Raw genomic sequence first — 20,263 nt, forward strand, 5'->3', positions numbered from 1 at the left:
GTGCGGCCTACGCCTCATGCAAAGAACTCCATTCAAGAGATGCCCGGTATGTCGAGCAAAATTCCCTCATAGCGACCATCACGAGGTTTGTAACCTCTGTTTCTCGCCAGAACACAACGAGTCGACCTGCACAGCCTGTGCCTCCTTCCGATCGAAAAAGACCATTCGGGATCGGAGGGCCCGTCGACACGAAATGAGGAGATCAGCACCAGCACCGGAGGCCATCTTTGAAGAGGAGATCGTCGAAGAAGACGTCTCCGAGGACGAATATCCAATCGAAGATATCTCCGAGGACGAGGCTCCACTCGGCGCAGAGGAGGACTCGCCTGATCTCCAGATATCAGGAGCAGAGGATTCGGACGATTCGATCCCATCTCGACAACCCGTGAGTACATCTGCCCCTGCACGACAGTACCCAAACGGAAGGCAGCGGTCAGCACTCCGCCCATGGGGCCCAGTCGAGACCAACGTTTACCCTCTAACGCCCCGCCTTCGGGCCCGGCTCCGAGGAAAGAGAATACGCCTTCCGGTGCCTCGGCACCAAAGAAACACCATGTGCCAGTTGCACCTCCTCCATTGGCACCAAAAAATCCTTCGACACTGAAGGACTCGTCGGCACCAAAGATAAAACACCCTTCGATGCCCAAAGACACTCCGGCACCCGTACCATCGGTGCCGAAGCCAAAACCTGTACCAAACCCGAAAGCTTCGACTCCGAAACCTTCCGGTTCAAAAAACAAAGAGAGGGAGCCAGTTTCCGGCGCCACGGGGACAGCAAAACCTGTCTCCACGCCGAAACCTCTAGTATCGGTACCGAAGACCCCAGAAAAGGCTAAACAACCTTCGGCACCGAAAACATTGCCAGAAGACTCAACTACTCCTCATAAGGCAAAAAGCACTAAACAACATCTATCGGCTCCGAAAAAAATCGACGCCGAAGAAGATTATAGAAGAGGAAGAACTGTTTAGACCAGATCCTAGACAGAAAAAGGTCTATATTAATCCAAAAACTGGACATGTGGAAGCAATCCCTCATAAGAAAAGACCAGCAGACACACCACTTACACCTGCGGTTCCAGCCAAAAAGGACTGTGCAACTTCTCCAATGCACCCTTCCTCTCCTTCACCTTCTTCCTCTCCTATTACTCCACATGCGGAACCTATAACTTCTCCTATTCACTCTCCTGCATCATCGCACCACACTTATGAGGAGTATGATTTGGGGGGGGGGGGGGATTATGTTCCAGAGACACATACATACCCTTTAGATGAGGATGGTAACACGGAATACCCTAAGGATGATGATGCATATAATTTTGCACCAAATAATGCACCAGACATCCCTGATCCTCAGTACTACCCAACAAAACCTTCACCTACAGAGGACAGTATTGGTTTTAATAATTTATCGAACAGAGCTGCACTTTACCATGGGGTTCCTATGCACTCTGATGCCATTGAGGAGGACTTCTTGTTAGACACTTTCGAACAGTCAAAAAGGTCTACCCAAATATTACCAATGATCAAAGGAGTCATTAAACATGCTCCAGAGATTTTTAAAGATCCAGTAAGGTGTAGGGTGTTAAATCCTATAATAGAGAAAAAGTATAGGCCAGCACCAGCTGATCCAGTATACATTAAGGGTCATCTGCCATTACCGTAGTGGTGTCAAATGCACGCAAGAGGGCTAATTCTCAGACTTCTGGAGACACACCCCCGCCTGACAAAGAGTCCAAAATTATTGATGCGTCGGGGAAACGAATTGCTGCTCAAGCAACAAATATATGGCGCATAGCAAACACACAGGCTTTACTATCACGCTACAACAGGGCTCATTACGGTCAACTAGAAAAGTTAATGGAACACCTACCAGATCAACACAAGGATCTGGCAGCAGAACTTTTATAAGAAGGCAAATTAATTTCAAATGCCTCAATTAAATGTGCACTAGATGTAGCTGACACAGCATCCATAGCAGTGAACACTAGTGTTATTCTCAGGTGTCACGCATAGTTACGCATTTCGGGTTTTAAACCAGAGGTACAAACTACCATCCTAAACCAGCCCTTTAATCAGAACGAATTGTTCGGGCCGAAGGTAGATAATACATTAGAAAAGATGAAGAAGGACACAGACACCGCTAAGTCTATGGGGGCATTACAATCCACCCAAACTAGAGGTTCTTTTCGCCGCTCCTCTTATAGAGGAGGCTCCAAGCAAACCGGCGCAGACACATCATCTTTTAAAACACACACGCAAACCTCCTCTAATAGAGGATATTTTAGAGGAGGATACAGAGGCAATAACAACAAGGGAAGAGGTAGAGGTAGTAACAACAACCGCTCCTCTTCCACTCCTAAACAGTGACTTCCCTCTGCCTCCCCTACAGCATTCCACTCCTGTGGGGGGCAGACTTTCACAGTTCCTACCTGTCTGGAACTCTATCACAACAGACAGGTGGGTAAGACAAATTATCCAACATGGCTACTGCCTAGAACTCACAGCAACCCCCCCCAAACATACCACCAAGGCAGGGTCCAATGTCTGCAGAACACATAACTCTGCTTCAACAGGAAGTTCTAGCACTTCTACAAAACGATGCTATTCAAGTAGTTCCATTAGAAGAACAAGGAACAGGAATCTACTCCCTGTATTTCCTAATTCCAAAGAAGGACGGGACCTTAAGACCAATTCTCGACCTCAGGCCCCTCAACCACTACATACAATCGGATCATTTTCACATGATCACTTTACAACAGGTACTGCCATTACTACAACAGGGAGATTTTCTGTCCACACTAGACCTAAAGGACGCTTACTTTCACATTCCAATACATCCTGCGCACAGGAAGTATTTAAGGTTTGTCATACAAGGACAACACTATCAGTTCAAAGTCCTTCCATTCGGGGTTACAACAGCACCACAAGTGTTTACAAAGTGCTTAGCAGTAGTGGCAGCACATCTCAGAAGACAACAAATACATGTCTTCCCCTACTTAGACGACTGTCTAAGCAAGATCGTACAACCAGTGTGCACAACACACAAAACAAACAATTCAAACACTGCACAACTTAGGGTTTACGATAAACTACACCAAGTCGCACCTAGAGCCTTTGCACGTTCATCAATATCTTGGAGCTACTATAAACACATCTGTAGCTCTAGCATATCCCAGTCAAGCCAGGATTCAAAGTATTCAGAACTTAGTCTCCCTTTTTCAATGCCAGCACTCTCTCCAAGCCAGTGTTCATGAAATCGATAGGCATGATGGCGTCTTGCATCTTCACAGTTCCCCACGCAAGACTGCAAATGCGCCCACTACAAGAATGTCTAGCACAACAGTGGAATCAGGCTCAAGGTCAGCTCACAGACCTGGTGTTGGTAGACAGCCGTACATATCACTCTCTGCAGTGGTGGAACACCAAAAATTTGACAAAGGGACTGCCGTTCCTAGATCCAATTCCACATATAGTGCTCACGACAGATGCATCCCTCACAGGATGGGGAGCCCATCTCCTGAATTATACCACACAAGGTCAATGGAACAATCAACAAAAACAGTTCCACATCAACCATTTGGAGTTGCTAGCAATTTTCCTAGCACTCCAAACATTTCAAGTACAAATACAAAACAAAGCTGTACTAGTCCGGACGGACAATATGACAGCCATGTATTATATACAAAAACAGGGGGGGACACACTCTCTGCAACTGTCCCAACTTGCACAGAACATTTGGAGATGGGCCATCCCTCAAAACATACATCTGACAGTAGAACACCTTCCAGGGATTCACAACCAGATAGCAGATCTGTTAAGTCGCCAATCACAACAGATTCACGAATGGGAGTTGCACCCACAAGTACTTAAACCATTCTTCCAAATGTGGGGGCATCCACAAATAGACCTGTTTGCCACCCACAAGAACTCAAAATGCCCAACCTTCGCCGCCAGGTTTCCACACCCATGGTCGGAGGGGAATGCAATATGGATGAACTGGTCAGGCAGATTTGCGTACGCTTTTCCGCCTCTCCCACTCATTCCACTAGTAGTACGCAAGCTCAGACAACAGTCCCTCAAACTAATACTAGTGGCCCCCACATGGGCACGTCAGCCGTGGTTCACCACGCTACTAGATCTCTCATTGGTTCCACATCAGAAATTACGGCTCACGCCATCCCTGTTAACACAGAACCATGGAGAAATAAGACACCCAGAACCAAGCCAACTGAATTTGGCGATCTGGCTCCTGAAGTCCAAGAGTTTGGTTACTTAAACTTACCAACAGACTGTATGAATATAATTAAAGAAGCTAGAAGACCCGCTACCAGAGCATGCTATGCTGCTAAGTGGAAACGATTTGCAATATATTGTAACAACAATCACATTGATCCTTTGGATGTTTCCATCCAAAATATTATTTGCTACCTTCTACATTTACAAAGGTCCAATTTGGCTTACTCTTCCATACGCCTACATCTGGCAGCTATTGCAGCGTATTTACAAAATAGACAGCATCTATCTCTATTTAGAGTACCTGCAATAAAAGCATTTATGGAAGGATTAAAAAGAATAATCCCACCCAGGTTACCACCTGTTCCAGTATGGAACCTAAATGTAGTTCTTACAAGACTCATGGGACCCCCTTTTGAGCCGTTACATAAATGTGAACTGCAATTCCTAACATGGAAAACTGCTTTCCTTGTTGCCATTACCTCTCTCAGAAGAGTCGGTGAAATCCAAGCATTCACAATAGAAGAACCATTTTGTCAAATACATCCTAACAAAGTGGTTCTTAGACCCAATCCAAAATTCCTGCCAAAAGTGATTACCCCTTTTCACCTAAACCAGTCAGTAGAGTTACCAGTGTTTTTTCAAAAAACAGACTCTGTTGCAGAAAGAGCTTTACACACCTTAGATGTTAGAAGAGCTCTACTATATTACACAGACAGGACCTAAATCCTTCGGAAAGACAAAACAACTATTTGTATCTTTCTCTCCCCCACACAAAGGCAATCCCATCTCTAAAGGAGGTATTGCTAGATGGATTGTAAAGTGTATTCAAATATGCTATCACAAGGCTAAACGTACACTAACAGTTCCTCCTAGAGCACACTCCACTCGCAAACTAGGAGCCTTTATGGCTTTCTTAGGAAACATACCATTAGAGGACATATGCAAGGCAGCCACATGGTCTACAATACACACCTCCACTAAACACTATTGTGTTGATGTGCAAGCCAAGCAGCAAGCTGCAGTAGGCCAAGCTGTTCTTAAAACATTATTTCAGTATGCTGCAACGGATACAAGCGACCACCGCTAAGGGAGACACTGCTGCACAATCATTGCAAAATGTAGGATCTGCAGCTCATATGCCTCGAACGGAAAATGCTACTTACCAGTATGCATCTGTTCTTGGCATGTAGAGCTGCAGAATCCTACATGCCCTCCCGCCTCCCCGGGACTTGTATCCGTTCCAGTACTCATCTTACTTAGATGTACACGCATGGACATCCTTTCTCTTTTACTTCTACTAACTCCATCATTTCCCATCATGGCGAAAAACAATCTGAGGATGGAGTCGATGACCATGCGCAGTATTGTCCAAGGGAGGAGTCACCTATCTCGTGACTACAAAAGACTTCTTCCAAGAAGACAACAACCTGCAATCATCCGAGCCCAACACCAGGTGGCGATCTATTGCAAAATGTAGGATTATGCAGCTCTATATGCCAAGAACAGATGCATACTGGTAGTGCATCTTAATATTGCTTCACATAGCCCTGTATGAAATATAGTGGTCTAGCATGAGACCGTGCTGACAGCTATGATATAGTTGATGGCACTCTAATTAAAATAATTAAGAGGATCGATACATAGGATTAGAACGGTCCGAGTCCTCAGAATCCTGAGTCCATATAAGTTTGTTCAAAATTAAAGATCATTACGGAAGGCAAAAGTGGTCAGTTATCAATCAATAGCTCAATAGTAATTTTATTCAAATAATGTGAGAGGATCAAGGTAAGGTCAACCTTTAAAGAAAGCAAACAGCCAGAAATAAGTATAGTTCAGCAATAGGACTGAAATGGAGTCTGCCTCCAAAGAAAGCCAAGAAAGAACTATGTATACATTAATTCCAGACTAAGAGTCTGTAGTTCGAAAGAACCCAGAAAAAAACAATTTCTCCAGCACTTTAACGTTTCTGAGTATCTAGCTAGGAAGCAATGAAGTGCTGTACATTACATGCGGGACCTCGGTGACTATCTCGGAACGCGTACATCAAGTGGGAATTATCAGATTATGCAAATAAACTTCACACATTAACTTTTCTAAACACAGGGAAATTAAGAGATCTACCCAAAATCACACAATGCCGGGTTTAGCTGCAAAGAGACCAACATTCCGACCTGGATCTCAGGTTCCAAGGTCGGCAGCTCAGGACACATCTCCTCCACTTGTAAAGCTATAATCATTGGAAATTCTTAATTTGAATAAAGAGTTCTGTTTTAAAACGTTTACATTTGATCAAAGACTTGATGTGCACACCAAATTATGTATTTACTGAAACGTGTATTCTTTATTTTGCAGGAAATTATTTGCCAGAAGAACAATGTAAGTACAGTTATTTCTTTTTATTTTGCTCCTTAAGGTGTTCTCAGTTGTGGCGCGTTTTCTGTGTCCCTTGTTTGTGTTCCTTCTCGTGTCCTCATCGATGGAGTAGTTTCACACGAGAAAGTCACTACATTACTTGTTCTCCTGCTCAAACTGGCTCGACTCCAAGCAGCTGACTTCTCAAGTGCCATGTAAGACACTGTGCCAGACTCACTTGAGGGCATCAGACTTAAAACGAACTAGTCGCATAGACTGTGGTTACAAAGTCAAGTTCCCGAAGCATATGATCTCAGGGAAGGGCACACAAAGAAAATGAAGAAATGTCTGATGACTTACTATATTAAGCATTGCCTGGCCTTTCAGCTCTGCTTTCTCAAGCCGTCACCAAACACATTGTGTCACTACAATTACCACAGCCAACTTTTCACAACAGTTTCGACTTGCAAAACCGGGAATGGAGCTAACAGGCTCCAAGTTTCCTGGTTTTAATATATATATATATGTGTGTACATCCGCCCGAAACGCGTCAGTCTGCTGCGCTGTTGAACTTGGTTCAATACATTTCTTTGCCTCCTCTTTGGGTTTCGTTTGGTCCTTGTTCTCCAGAAATTGGAAGTTCAGGACTACTTGTTTGAATTTATATATATATATATATATATATCTATATATATATATCTATATATATATATATATCTATATATATATATATCTATATATATCTATATCTCTCCTACTGGCGGTCGCCAGTAGGTATATATAGTTAGAATTTTCAAAAATCCCATAGAGAAAAAATCCTATGTCTAATAACTTTGGCGTTTGTGGACGGAATTGGCTGAAATTTTCAGGAAAATGGAACATTTTGTTTCTGAGCAGCCCCTGAAAATTTGGGGGGGTTCGTCAAGGGGGGGCCGAGAAAAAAGGGGGGTCCCAAAACGCATTTTTCCCATGTTAATTTCAATAGGGCGGTTGGCCTCACTTTTAGCCCGAACGGCTGAATGGATTTGCATGAAACTTGGCAAAATTGTAGGGACTGTTAGCCCGATGTGCCTTTGCTAGGTCTCAATATATGTGCTCCAGTGGATTTTGATAAATTAACGTTCAAAAAAATATATATATCTGTAACAGCGCTCCGGGTAGCGCTCCGGTTCGCATACTTGACGCGTAACGGAACTTCGCGAAGCTGATTGGCTCTCCGGTGTCTGTCAACATTCTAAACAGTCCGGAGCGGCCGCCATCTTGTCTCTCGGTAGGATCGAGAGACAAGAGGAGGCCAAAACAAAGGGGGAAATGACCATAAGGGGGCATAGTAGATCCTCCCTGACCCCCTAGGTTTGATGTGGAGGCTTTAAAAGGGCCCCGCGGGGCAACAAAAAAAAATAATTTTTTTTTTGCGTGGGGAGCGCCCGGTACGCTTTTGTGCAATGGGCGGTGGTAATCTAAATGATGAGGGGGGGGGCAGCGTTCAAAGCACATCAGCGTGCATAAACACGAAAATGTTTTTATCTACCACGTACTTGACTTATCTCTCTGAGATGCATTCCCTTGTGTTTCGGCAATGGTAGTCTGTTCATTACATAGATCGCCCGAGGGCGGTAGTACAGACCGCGCGTAGGAAAGGGTCAAAAGCCAGGGGTATAGGAGTATGTAACAAGCGAGCCATTTAATTGAAAAAACTAAACGTGACAAACGGTTGCAGGATCAGTGAAGGTTGATTTTTTATTCGAAAGTATAACAGGATCAGTTACAATAAAATCGTCCATACGCACACCAAGGGCGAGTATCATGGGTAACATTACTTCGAAGCTTTAATAATACAGTAATCAATAATGAAAAACCGACATCAATAGGGTTGTCCGTATGCCCAGTCAGTACCCTTCCCCGCCCGCCATGTGCACAAAGACCGCATACATCCCCCATAACATCAAGGCTAAGTAACTAGAACGTCATAAGGAGTTGCAAGTCGCTCCCATACTGGCGCCATTTTGGTCGAGGCCAGGCAGGTCCTTTCAAGTGGTGTGGGACCTGCCTGGCTTGGGGAATCTTTCAAGTGATGTGACTGAGGAGCAAATTGTGGACCTCTTTAAAGACTTCAACCCACTACATGTCAAAAAGTGTCAAAGCGGAATGAAATGCTTTGCATTTGTAGACTTCAGTTCGGCGAAGACCCAGCAGAATGTTACAAGTAAATGTCATGGCACGAAGTTCAGTGGGCGGTCTGTCATTGTGAAAGCTTCAATTAAGTTGAATGGCTGCAAGAGCCCCGATTACACCAGCAGCCCTGTTAATATGCCGATCTTGGAAAAAGTTCCTCTGTTGGATTGCAATGGCTGCAGTGATGGTCTTGGGAAACTGCTTCCGAAAACTCTAAAGGCCACGAAAGCTTGCTATGCTGTTTCTTTGGAAATGCGGTGCTGGGTGATGGAAGTTATTGAAGAGTTGGCAGTGGTGTTTTTTGTAGATTTTGGACGCTCTGCCACAGTCCTGGCTTCGTCATTACGAGCACTTGAAAACAAGACATTCTGGGCAATACCACCTTTGACGCAGCCCTTTATGCTACAAGATGGTGTCTTCCATACAGAAAATATTGTTGGCAGCATTTTGAAAGGAAAGATAAACGGCCGTTCTCCTAGTGAGTCTCACATTCTTACATTTATGAAGAATGTTGAAGAGTAGTATGTTGAAAATCTGAAGCCATCGTTCTACAAACTCTCAACCAGCCTTGGATGGAAAAATCCTGAAGAATGTACAAACTGAAAACCAGTTTTTGTCTGCATAGCATCAGCAGCAACACTTGAGTCAGCTTTGTGTGAAGCCGCCATCTTGATCCAATCAATACCGTCCCCCCGCACACATTCAGGGACCAGGCCGCATTGCGAGGGCACCGCAGGACGTGTCTTCAGGTCAAACGGATTGTGGGACAAGGTCCAGAATGGAAGAGTCACCAAAAGGCTAAAAGTCCCGCCGGACCCCGGGAGCCGGCCGCCTATGTCGGGGGCGATCTCAGGCCACACCAGGGCAACAAGACTTGGGGAGGGGGCAGGAGCCAAGCGCCCCCTCCGAGTCCGCGCCAGCACACCGCCCCTCGGGGGCCTCCGTCAAGCGGCTCAGGGAGGCACCGCAGGCAGCGGTTCTTCAGATCAGTGGCTCTCACCGGCAAGGCTCCCCTCCGTCAGCAGCGATCGTTGGCGCTGTGGTTGCGGCCGGAGGCCCCGCCTAGTCAACGCCCCGGCCTCTCCATATCGTAGGCCGCAGAGTAGTCGGGGAGAAATCCCGGGAACGGCGGCATGCATTACACATCACTAAGATGGCCGGGCCTACGACCCTGGGTTTAAGAGTCTCATGCTCGATCGATTGAGCTGGCCGGATCAGGCAACAAGAAGGTGGGGGGGGGGGGTGGCGGCATCAGCAAGGCATCCCCCCACACAACTTGCTGGACATCATCTCTGGGTGTATTGGGGACGAGCCTTGGCGTGTGGTGTCGCCCCCGGGCTATTTGCACAACGGTCCTCCACCCCTAGGCCGCTACCTCGCCGGCTGATGGCCTTTGTAGACTTTCTAAAGCCCACATCCTACTAAAAAGTAGCCCAAAGTAGCCCAGCATTGCTACTTTAAGGAAGGAGGGACAGGAACAGCGTCATGCATTTGGATCGATGTTGCAGCAGGCTGCCATGTAAATAGTTATTTAATAAAACGTTTTACCCTGTTACTTTGCTGGTGTGTTGTATATATTTATAATATTTGCATAGGGTTTGTCGTTATTTTGGGCGGGGTGGGCGGCGGAGCCGAGCTGTCTTGCAGCCATCATGGAGTCGAGCTCGGTTCCTCTCACTAGTTTCATATTTCTCATGAGGGGTTGTTCCTAATGTTTCTATTTTAGCGAGGTCAAAAAGAGATCCCATCAGTGGCCTACTGATTTTGCTTGATTCCTTTTGTTTTTTCTAACGATTTTTATGTTATAGTTTGCTTGCACGATACAGCGGCTAGTCCGCATTTTATATAGATGTCCTTTTTATTAGGGGTGTCCTCTGGTGGAGTCGGATGATCTACCTCTAATAAATGGTCCGGGCTGAACCAACTACCAACAAACGGGGCAGAGATAGGCATGACGGATTACAAAGGGGACAAAAGTCTGCACTACCTATCCTTCACTATCCGCAAAGACTAAACAGTGTATTGCGACTGTTGGACCCGGTCCTTTGGGCAGGTCTACCCCGTGACTTTTTGCTTTTTCCTCGCCTGTTTTTGGAACCTGGATTGGTGATTGTAGGCCTCTGCGCACTTTTTCACTGTGGTACAGTGTAAAGTGCGTGTGCTTTCTGTGTATGGATGGTGAGTGACCTGCCCTCCCATAGGAATGAATGGGGAATATGTATGCCCATGGTAGATTCCTGATGCATGGGGAGTGCAGGGTCGAGTTTGATATGTATGAACTCGTGAGAATGAATGCTGCAAAATGATGTATGCAGCATGACTGTGTCTAGTCCAGAAGTACCACTTTTGGAAGTTGGCATAATTGTGTAAGTTGGTGCTAGCGTGTGATTGGCTGGTGAGTCTGCCCAGGCATGCCTGGGCCTGTTGGTAGATGGACTGTCTGGTTTGAGTAGAACAGGGTCTGCAGGGTCCGCAAGGCCCCGGAGGAGGGCGTAGATGAAAGGCCCCCCATCTGCTGTTAGGGAGGAGTGGAAAGAGCTCTGGTGGTGCCAGGCTGTGTCTGTCGGCCCACCCTGGATGACTCTCCCTCCCGATGGCCCCCTGTCACCTCTGACCTGAGGCTGACAGGGGAGGGAAACCAGATACTCCCAGAGCTTAGGGCTCGCCTTGCACGAAAGCTTCAAAGGCTTCAAAGCTTTTTCTGTGGATAAGAAGGGGCTCTGCCCCTTCCAAAATGTTCTTGTCCTGGCTCTTGTGGCTGAGTCGGATCTACCAGGGGTGGGCGCTGCCCAGCCCCTGGGTGCCTGGATTCCTGGACTCCTGGGGGGACCCTTCTGCCCTGCCTGGGCTGAAGGGGGGACTTTGCTTAGCCCCCTGGGACTCGCTGGGACCTTTGTGCAGCATGGTGGAGCTGCATTGCTGAAGGACTTGGCTGGACTTGTCCCGGTAGCGCTGAGGGAGCGCTTCATCTGCATCTAGCGCTGAGAGAGCGCTTTATTGCCTTCCAGCGCTGGGGGCGCTGGACTTGTCCTTCCTAGCGCTGAGAGCGCTTTATTTCCTGCCCATGGCGCTTGGTTGCACTTCTAGTGCTGGAGCGCTTTGTGTGCCTCTATAGCGCTTGGAAGCGCGCTGCTGCTGGAGGCCGGCGGCGGATCGGCGCGGGAGCCCACTCCGCTTATTTGTCCGACTTGGATTTGCCCAGGTTTATGTAAGTTACGAGTGCCCACCTCGCGATTGCTGCCCGCCTGCCTGCCTAGCGAGGGCCGCCGCGCTGCCCGCGGCGACCCGGAAGTACCTGGCCGGCCGGCCAATCCCTGCGCGGCCGGCCGGAAGTCCCGCCCCGCAGCCTGTGAGGCGGGAGGAGGAGGAGGAAGGCGCGAGGGAGATGGCGGCCGATGCCGAGGAGAGGGAAGAGCCTGGGGGCCCGAGGCGCATTGTCGGCGCCTGCCCCAGGAAGACGGAGGAGCCGCCCCGTGAGCCCCGGTGAGTCTGGGCTGAGGGCGGGCCGAGTGGGAGGTCCCCCTTCGTCAGAGCGGCCCCGTATGGCAGCGGGCCGCTCCAACGGTGTGTAGAGCCTGGGAAGGCTCGAGGGGCCAGTCTTGGTGTGGAGCTCTGCAAGGCTCCAACGCGGGGGGCAGAAGAGAGGAGGGGCGCCGGGACACGTTGTCGGTGTCCGCCCCCCCCCCCCCGCAGTGGCGCGAGCTCGCGCCTAGTGCCAGTAGGACGCCGTGAAGGCTTCCTGGGCGGCCCCGGTTGGCAGTGGGTCGCCCCAACGTGCACAGAGCCCGGAGGGGCTCTGGGGGCATTTTTAGAAGTTAGAGTCCCCCGTGGGGGACTCCACCGCGACGAGGGCTTCAAGGGCGGCCCCAGTTGGCAGTGGGTCGCCCCAACGCGCATGAGCCTAGAGAGGCTCAGAGGGGCCGCATTATGTTTACGAGCCCGTTTGGCTCCCGAGAGGGCCATATTCGAGAGGGGGGCTTCGGGGCATATTTTCGGTGCTCGTCCCCTCCTGCCCCTGAGTGTGAGGGCTAGAGTCCGGTGAGGCTCATGGGGGCATCTGTGTTTTAAGAGCCTGTGTGGCTCCAACGGTTGGCATCATTGCTTTAGAGCCTTTGAGAATCCAACGTCTGGGGCATGTGTGTTATGCCCAGAGCCTGTGTGGCTCCAGCAGTGGCGCAGTTGGCGCCGAAGGGCCAGTGAGGGCCCTGGCTCAGTTCTGTTGTTCTCCCGGTGCCCAGCACTTAGTGGGCACCTGCTACGTTTAGGCTTTTTGGTACTTTGAGACTGGCGCTGCATGGCAGCGCACCCTGACACTGAGACTCAGGGCGTCTGAGCCCCAACAAGGCCATTGGCCTAGGGACTGCCACAGGTGGTGGCTTATGTGAGTTTGTGCGCAATCATATGGTTATTGCACCTCTGAATGTGATTTCTTGCATCATGTGTTATTCCTGCACCTCTGAAGGTTTTTAGGCCTCATGTGATTTTTGCGCTATTGCTTTACTTTGACACCCCTGAATGTTTCATGCATTATGTGTCTTTCTCTTCTTGCGCTACACCTCTGAATGTTTAGTCATCATGTGTCTTCTTGCGCTGCACCCCTGACTGTATTTTAATTGCATCATGTGCTCTGTCCTGAACACCGCTGAATGTGTAGGTCTATACATCATGTGTTTTCTTTCTTTACTACTCCTCTGAATGTATATTCATGCATCATGGGTAGGGCGTTTTGAGCTATACCCCTAAGTGGATTTCATCCTTAGGTGGTTGTTCTTTCTTAGTACAGGTGGTCCTAGTGAGGTCCTGGTCCCCTGCGTGACAGTCTCCCAAGGAGTGTAGGGTTGCGTAGGTGGTACTTACCTGTCCCCAGTAGTTACTGGGGGTGATCTATAACTGTTCCTTTGTGGTACAGTGACATTATACACTTTTATTCTAAGTTCTATAAGTACTATTTCTATTTTAGAAGTGCTGATTATGACAGTGGCCTATGTGGCCCTGTCCTGTGTACATAATCCCTTGTGAATATTGCCGTGCCAGTTGGCACAATGTACATGTGTAATTTCTATCTGATATGTTTTTACAATACAAAAGTTATTTTAATATAACCTTGTGTGGAGTCTCTTTTGTGGTGTACCTAATATGTTGTTGCTGTCGTGCGCTGACGCAAATGCTTTACACATCGCCTCCGAGTTTAGCCTAGACTGCTCGCGCCATGCTACCTAGAGGGTGAGCAGGGGTTATCTTGGCGTGTGACTTCCTTGCCCTGACTGGAATGGTGGTTTCTGCCTGGCTTTGGCATAAGCCTTAGCCTACCAGAAATAGCCGGTTTCCAACATTGGTGTTTCAGCGGTGCGGATTTGGACTTGCATTTGCCCAGTGCCATAGCGACAACTGGCTACATTACAAAAACTCTGCGTTTTTCAGATAGTCACATATTTGGGATTATTGTTTTTGATTTTATTTTCCTCAAAAGTGTCATTTTCAGATGGTGTTCCTGCGCTTTATGTTAAGTGGCAGTTGAGAGAAAATGACAGGGCGGGACGCCAGTAGAGAGGGGAGGTTCCCATAGATTAGGAATCCCTTGCTGGGTCCAGTGTCCAATTCCCGTTCCTGTCCCTGTGTGGGTAGATGGAAGAGAGGGAGGGTGGAGGAGAAATTGCTTGCTCAGGAGGGTGGTTATTCCCTGAGTGTAGTGTGTGTGTCTGGATTCCCCAGTATGGTAGGATCCAGTGGTGGCAGCTTAAATGTGTCCAGTGCGTGAAGTCCCATTCCCATTTCCCAGAGTATGGTGCCTGGTGCGCTCAGTAAGAGAGTGACAGGTTGAGAGTCAGAGGCAGTGAGGAACTGTCTCACCAGTCTGGAGGGGGAGTGTGTGGATGAGTGGTGTCTTGAACTGGAGGAGTTCGTGTGAGGTTTTTTTTTAAGGAGCTTGCACGTGAGGTGTACCTCTGGTGGTGTGCAGGACGTCCTGCAGAGGCATTGGACAAGAAGGTGGATGTCTGGCGGTGTGCTGGATGTCGTGCAGAGACATTAGAAAGTGATTCTAAAAGTAGTGGCTTGTGTATCTGATGATCCTGTGTAGGTGAAGAGGTTCATGTGTAGCCCAGCTATGTCCCATTAGGATGATAGGGGTGTAGGGGCTCACGTCCTGTCTCAGTGGAGGCGGAGTGAGTGTGGGACGGTGTGTCCCACGTTGGCCCGAAACCCTGTCTCGGGGCCTGGAGGGTTCCCTAAGGGAGCGCCAGGTCAGGGGGCCTAGGCTGTACTTACAAGTCATTTGAAGAGGATCTTCATGTGTCAAGAGGACGGGGAGTTTCTGTAACCAGAACTCCGGCGGTCCTAGTGTTGGGCTGTACCGCTCCTAAGTGGAGGGTGCAGAAGTCCTGGTTCGCTGGGCATTTGACCGTCTAGAGTGCTTGACCATTTGTGGGGCCTCTGGAGGTTATTCCCCGAGGAGGGGGAGGCCAGGTTCAGGTTTAGCCTGACCTGGAGGGAAGGGCATCTGTAGTCAGTGTCCTGACCGGTTGTTGGCTTCCAGGGGTACCGCTCCCAGGTGGGAGGGTGCAGAACTCTGGAGGGGGGTGCAGAGGGACGGTGTCCTTACTTCTGACCCCGGTGGGAGGAAAGTGTGTTGCTGATACGCCGCTGGCGTGTGCTCTGTCTAGCCTGGAACATACTGAGAATCCCTCTGTGATAGGGAGTACTGGAGGAAAGTGTGTTGCTGATACGCTGCTGGCGTGTGCTCTGTCTAGCCTGGAACATACTGAGAATCACCCTGTGATAGGGAGTACTGGAGGAGAGTGTGTCGCTGCTACGCCGCTGGCGTGTGCTCTGTCTAGCCTGAGACATACTGTGCCTGTGATAGTGGAACTGGAAGGGGGTGCAGAAGGACGGTGTACTTCTGACCCCGGTGCAACTTAAGGGTGTAAATCCTAGGTTGGGAGATTAGGAAACTTCTAGGTCAAGAGGAGTCTCTACTAAAGTGGATCAACTGAAGAGACTGAGGAGGCGGCCCTTGCTGTGTGTTCGGGGGCCCACCTGCAGTTTGTTGTTTCCACTAAGGTAGACGAAAGGGGGCTTTGCTGTGTGCTGTGTCCCCCCACCTGCTTGAAGAGGGACTGTGCTGTGTGCTTTGTACCTCAGAAGTGGAATCGTTTCCAGGTGGTAGACCAGTGACGGAGTGAGGTCCTGATCTGGTAGGAGAGTTGTGTTCTGGTGAGTGCTTCCCTGTGAGGGTTATTCCTTCACCCTGACTGGAAGCAAGGGTCCCTACTTGGTCTAAGGTACTTACCTCTGCCAACATGAGACCCCCAGTTCTAACATTGATGGAGTAGAGGTAGGGTGGGGCATGCTTGCCCGTGACCTCTAGTCAGCCGAGGGTGTGGTCCCTAGGTTGTAGGATCAGTGGTAGTGTAGCTACCCTGAGAGAGAGAGTGGAGATTGGCTATTGTGTGCCAGGGGCTTCTGCCCCCACTCTGTGGATTGGTTAGGACCCGTGATCTTTGGATGGCCTAGGGCCTGGTCCTGGCTGTGGATGACTAGTGTGTACCAGTGGGGTATCCTAGTTGTGTCAGAGAGCTTTTGTTGAGGGAAATCCCTGTGGGTTCCGAGTGGCGAAAAACTGTAAGGTGGCCCTGCCCTGCAGGCCCGTCTCCGTGGTTTTGTCGCCCAAAGCATTGAAGACCATCAGTGTATTGATTGGTCTACCCTGCGTTTTGGCTGGAAGGGGGATGTGTTGGACCCGGTCCTTTGGGCAGGTCTACCCCGTGACTTTTTGCTTTTTCCTCGCCTGTTTTTGGAACCTGGATTGGTGATTGTAGGCCTCTGCGCACTTTTTCACTGTGGTACAGTGTAAAGTGCGTGTGCTTTCTGTGTATGGATGGTGAGTGACCTGCCCTCCCATAGGAATGAATGGGGAATATGTATGCCCATGGTAGATTCCTGATGCATGGGGAGTGCAGGGTCGAGTTTGATATGTATGAACTCGTGAGAATGAATGCTGCAAAATGATGTATGCAGCATGACTGTGTCTAGTCCAGAAGTACCACTTTTGGAAGTTGGCATAATTGTGTAAGTTGGTGCTAGCGTGTGATTGGCTGGTGAGTCTGCCCAGGCATGCCTGGGCCTGTTGGTAGATGGACTGTCTGGTTTGAGTAGAACAGGGTCTGCAGGGTCCGCAAGGCCCCGGAGGAGGGCGTAGATGAAAGGCCCCCCATCTGCTGTTAGGGAGGAGTGGAAAGAGCTCTGGTGGTGCCAGGCTGTGTCTGTCGGCCCACCCTGGATGACTCTCCCTCCCGATGGCCCCCTGTCACCTCTGACCTGAGGCTGACAGGGGAGGGAAACCAGATACTCCCAGAGCTTAGGGCTCGCCTTGCACGAAAGCTTCAAAGGCTTCAAAGCTTTTTCTGTGGATAAGAAGGGGCTCTGCCCCTTCCAAAATGTTCTTGTCCTGGCTCTTGTGGCTGAGTCGGATCTACCAGGGGTGGGCGCTGCCCAGCCCCTGGGTGCCTGGATTCCTGGACTCCTGGGGGGACCCTTCTGCCCTGCCTGGGCTGAAGGGGGGACTTTGCTTAGCCCCCTGGGACTCGCTGGGACCTTTGTGCAGCATGGTGGAGCTGCATTGCTGAAGGACTTGGCTGGACTTGTCCCGGTAGCGCTGAGGGAGCGCTTCATCTGCATCTAGCGCTGAGAGAGCGCTTTATTGCCTTCCAGCGCTGGGGGCGCTGGACTTGTCCTTCCTAGCGCTGAGAGCGCTTTATTTCCTGCCCATGGCGCTTGGTTGCACTTCTAGTGCTGGAGCGCTTTGTGTGCCTCTATAGCGCTTGGAAGCGCGCTGCTGCTGGAGGCCGGCGGCGGATCGGCGCGGGAGCCCACTCCGCTTATTTGTCCGACTTGGATTTGCCCAGGTTTATGTAAGTTACGAGTGCCCACCTCGCGATTGCTGCCCGCCTGCCTGCCTAGCGAGGGCCGCCGCGCTGCCCGCGGCGACCCGGAAGTACCTGGCCGGCCGGCCAATCCCTGCGCGGCCGGCCGGAAGTCCCGCCCCGCAGCCTGTGAGGCGGGAGGAGGAGGAGGAAGGCGCGAGGGAGATGGCGGCCGATGCCGAGGAGAGGGAAGAGCCTGGGGGCCCGAGGCGCATTGTCGGCGCCTGCCCCAGGAAGACGGAGGAGCCGCCCCGTGAGCCCCGGTGAGTCTGGGCTGAGGGCGGGCCGAGTGGGAGGTCCCCCTTCGTCAGAGCGGCCCCGTATGGCAGCGGGCCGCTCCAACGGTGTGTAGAGCCTGGGAAGGCTCGAGGGGCCAGTCTTGGTGTGGAGCTCTGCAAGGCTCCAACGCGGGGGGCAGAAGAGAGGAGGGGCGCCGGGACACGTTGTCGGTGTCCGCCCCCCCCCCCCCCGCAGTGGCGCGAGCTCGCGCCTAGTGCCAGTAGGACGCCGTGAAGGCTTCCTGGGCGGCCCCGGTTGGCAGTGGGTCGCCCCAACGTGCACAGAGCCCGGAGGGGCTCTGGGGGCATTTTTAGAAGTTAGAGTCCCCCGTGGGGGACTCCACCGCGACGAGGGCTTCAAGGGCGGCCCCAGTTGGCAGTGGGTCGCCCCAACGCGCATGAGCCTAGAGAGGCTCAGAGGGGCCGCATTATGTTTACGAGCCCGTTTGGCTCCCGAGAGGGCCATATTCGAGAGGGGGGCTTCGGGGCATATTTTCGGTGCTCGTCCCCTCCTGCCCCTGAGTGTGAGGGCTAGAGTCCGGTGAGGCTCATGGGGGCATCTGTGTTTTAAGAGCCTGTGTGGCTCCAACGGTTGGCATCATTGCTTTAGAGCCTTTGAGAATCCAACGTCTGGGGCATGTGTGTTATGCCCAGAGCCTGTGTGGCTCCAGCAGTGGCGCAGTTGGCGCCGAAGGGCCAGTGAGGGCCCTGGCTCAGTTCTGTTGTTCTCCCGGTGCCCAGCACTTAGTGGGCACCTGCTACGTTTAGGCTTTTTGGTACTTTGAGACTGGCGCTGCATGGCAGCGCACCCTGACACTGAGACTCAGGGCGTCTGAGCCCCAACAAGGCCATTGGCCTAGGGACTGCCACAGGTGGTGGCTTATGTGAGTTTGTGCGCAATCATATGGTTATTGCACCTCTGAATGTGATTTCTTGCATCATGTGTTATTCCTGCACCTCTGAAGGTTTTTAGGCCTCATGTGATTTTTGCGCTATTGCTTTACTTTGACACCCCTGAATGTTTCATGCATTATGTGTCTTTCTCTTCTTGCGCTACACCTCTGAATGTTTAGTCATCATGTGTCTTCTTGCGCTGCACCCCTGACTGTATTTTAATTGCATCATGTGCTCTGTCCTGAACACCGCTGAATGTGTAGGTCTATACATCATGTGTTTTCTTTCTTTACTACTCCTCTGAATGTATATTCATGCATCATGGGTAGGGCGTTTTGAGCTATACCCCTAAGTGGATTTCATCCTTAGGTGGTTGTTCTTTCTTAGTACAGGTGGTCCTAGTGAGGTCCTGGTCCCCTGCGTGACAGTCTCCCAAGGAGTGTAGGGTTGCGTAGGTGGTACTTACCTGTCCCCAGTAGTTACTGGGGGTGATCTATAACTGTTCCTTTGTGGTACAGTGACATTATACACTTTTATTCTAAGTTCTATAAGTACTATTTCTATTTTAGAAGTGCTGATTATGACAGTGGCCTATGTGGCCCTGTCCTGTGTACATAATCCCTTGTGAATATTGCCGTGCCAGTTGGCACAATGTACATGTGTAATTTCTATCTGATATGTTTTTACAATACAAAAGTTATTTTAATATAACCTTGTGTGGAGTCTCTTTTGTGGTGTACCTAATATGTTGTTGCTGTCGTGCGCTGACGCAAATGCTTTACACATCGCCTCCGAGTTTAGCCTAGACTGCTCGCGCCATGCTACCTAGAGGGTGAGCAGGGGTTATCTTGGCGTGTGACTTCCTTGCCCTGACTGGAATGGTGGTTTCTGCCTGGCTTTGGCATAAGCCTTAGCCTACCAGAAATAGCCGGTTTCCAACAGCGACTCTGTGCTTATTTGTGAATAGAGAATCACCCAAAGAGAACCAATTCTGAACGATCAATGTTCGGCCCAACAATCAATCAAATGAGGGATAAAAATAGGCACAACGGATTACAACGGGGGCTAAAGCCTACGTTACCTATCCTTCACTATCTGCAAAGACTAAACAGAGTATTGCGACTCTGTGCTTGTTTGTAAATAGAGAATGAACCAAAGAGAACCAATTCCAAAACAGTAAATGCTTGGATAACAATCAATCAAATGGAGAGGGAAGCAGGCACGACTGATCACAACGGGGGCAAAGGCCTGCGTTACCTACCCTTCACTATCTGCAAAGAGAGAATACTCCTAAAAGAAAAGAGGGGGGGGGGGCAGTGTTCAAAGCACATCAGCGTGCATAAACACGAAAATGTTTTTACCTACCACGTACTTGACATTTTAAAGCTTTTGATATTTGCTATTAAA

General features: G+C 49.9%; 1 protein-coding gene across 2 annotated transcripts in view; it reads left to right on the plus strand.

Moving 5' to 3' along the window:
- MAP3K5 (mitogen-activated protein kinase kinase kinase 5) overlaps positions 1 to 20,263 on the plus strand; it is a 1,111,277-nt gene that overhangs the window by 267,936 nt on the left and 823,078 nt on the right. For both annotated transcript variants that reach the window (XM_078649188.1, XM_078649189.1), the window contains exon 3: positions 6,589 to 6,612. In XM_078649188.1, the coding sequence (XP_078505314.1) occupies positions 6,589 to 6,612 (24 nt within the window). The remainder of the gene's footprint in view (positions 1 to 6,588; positions 6,613 to 20,263) is intronic.

Source organism: Lissotriton helveticus, chromosome 6, assembly GCF_964261635.1.
Source record: "Lissotriton helveticus chromosome 6, aLisHel1.1, whole genome shotgun sequence".
Lineage (NCBI taxonomy): Eukaryota > Metazoa > Chordata > Amphibia > Caudata > Salamandridae > Lissotriton > Lissotriton helveticus.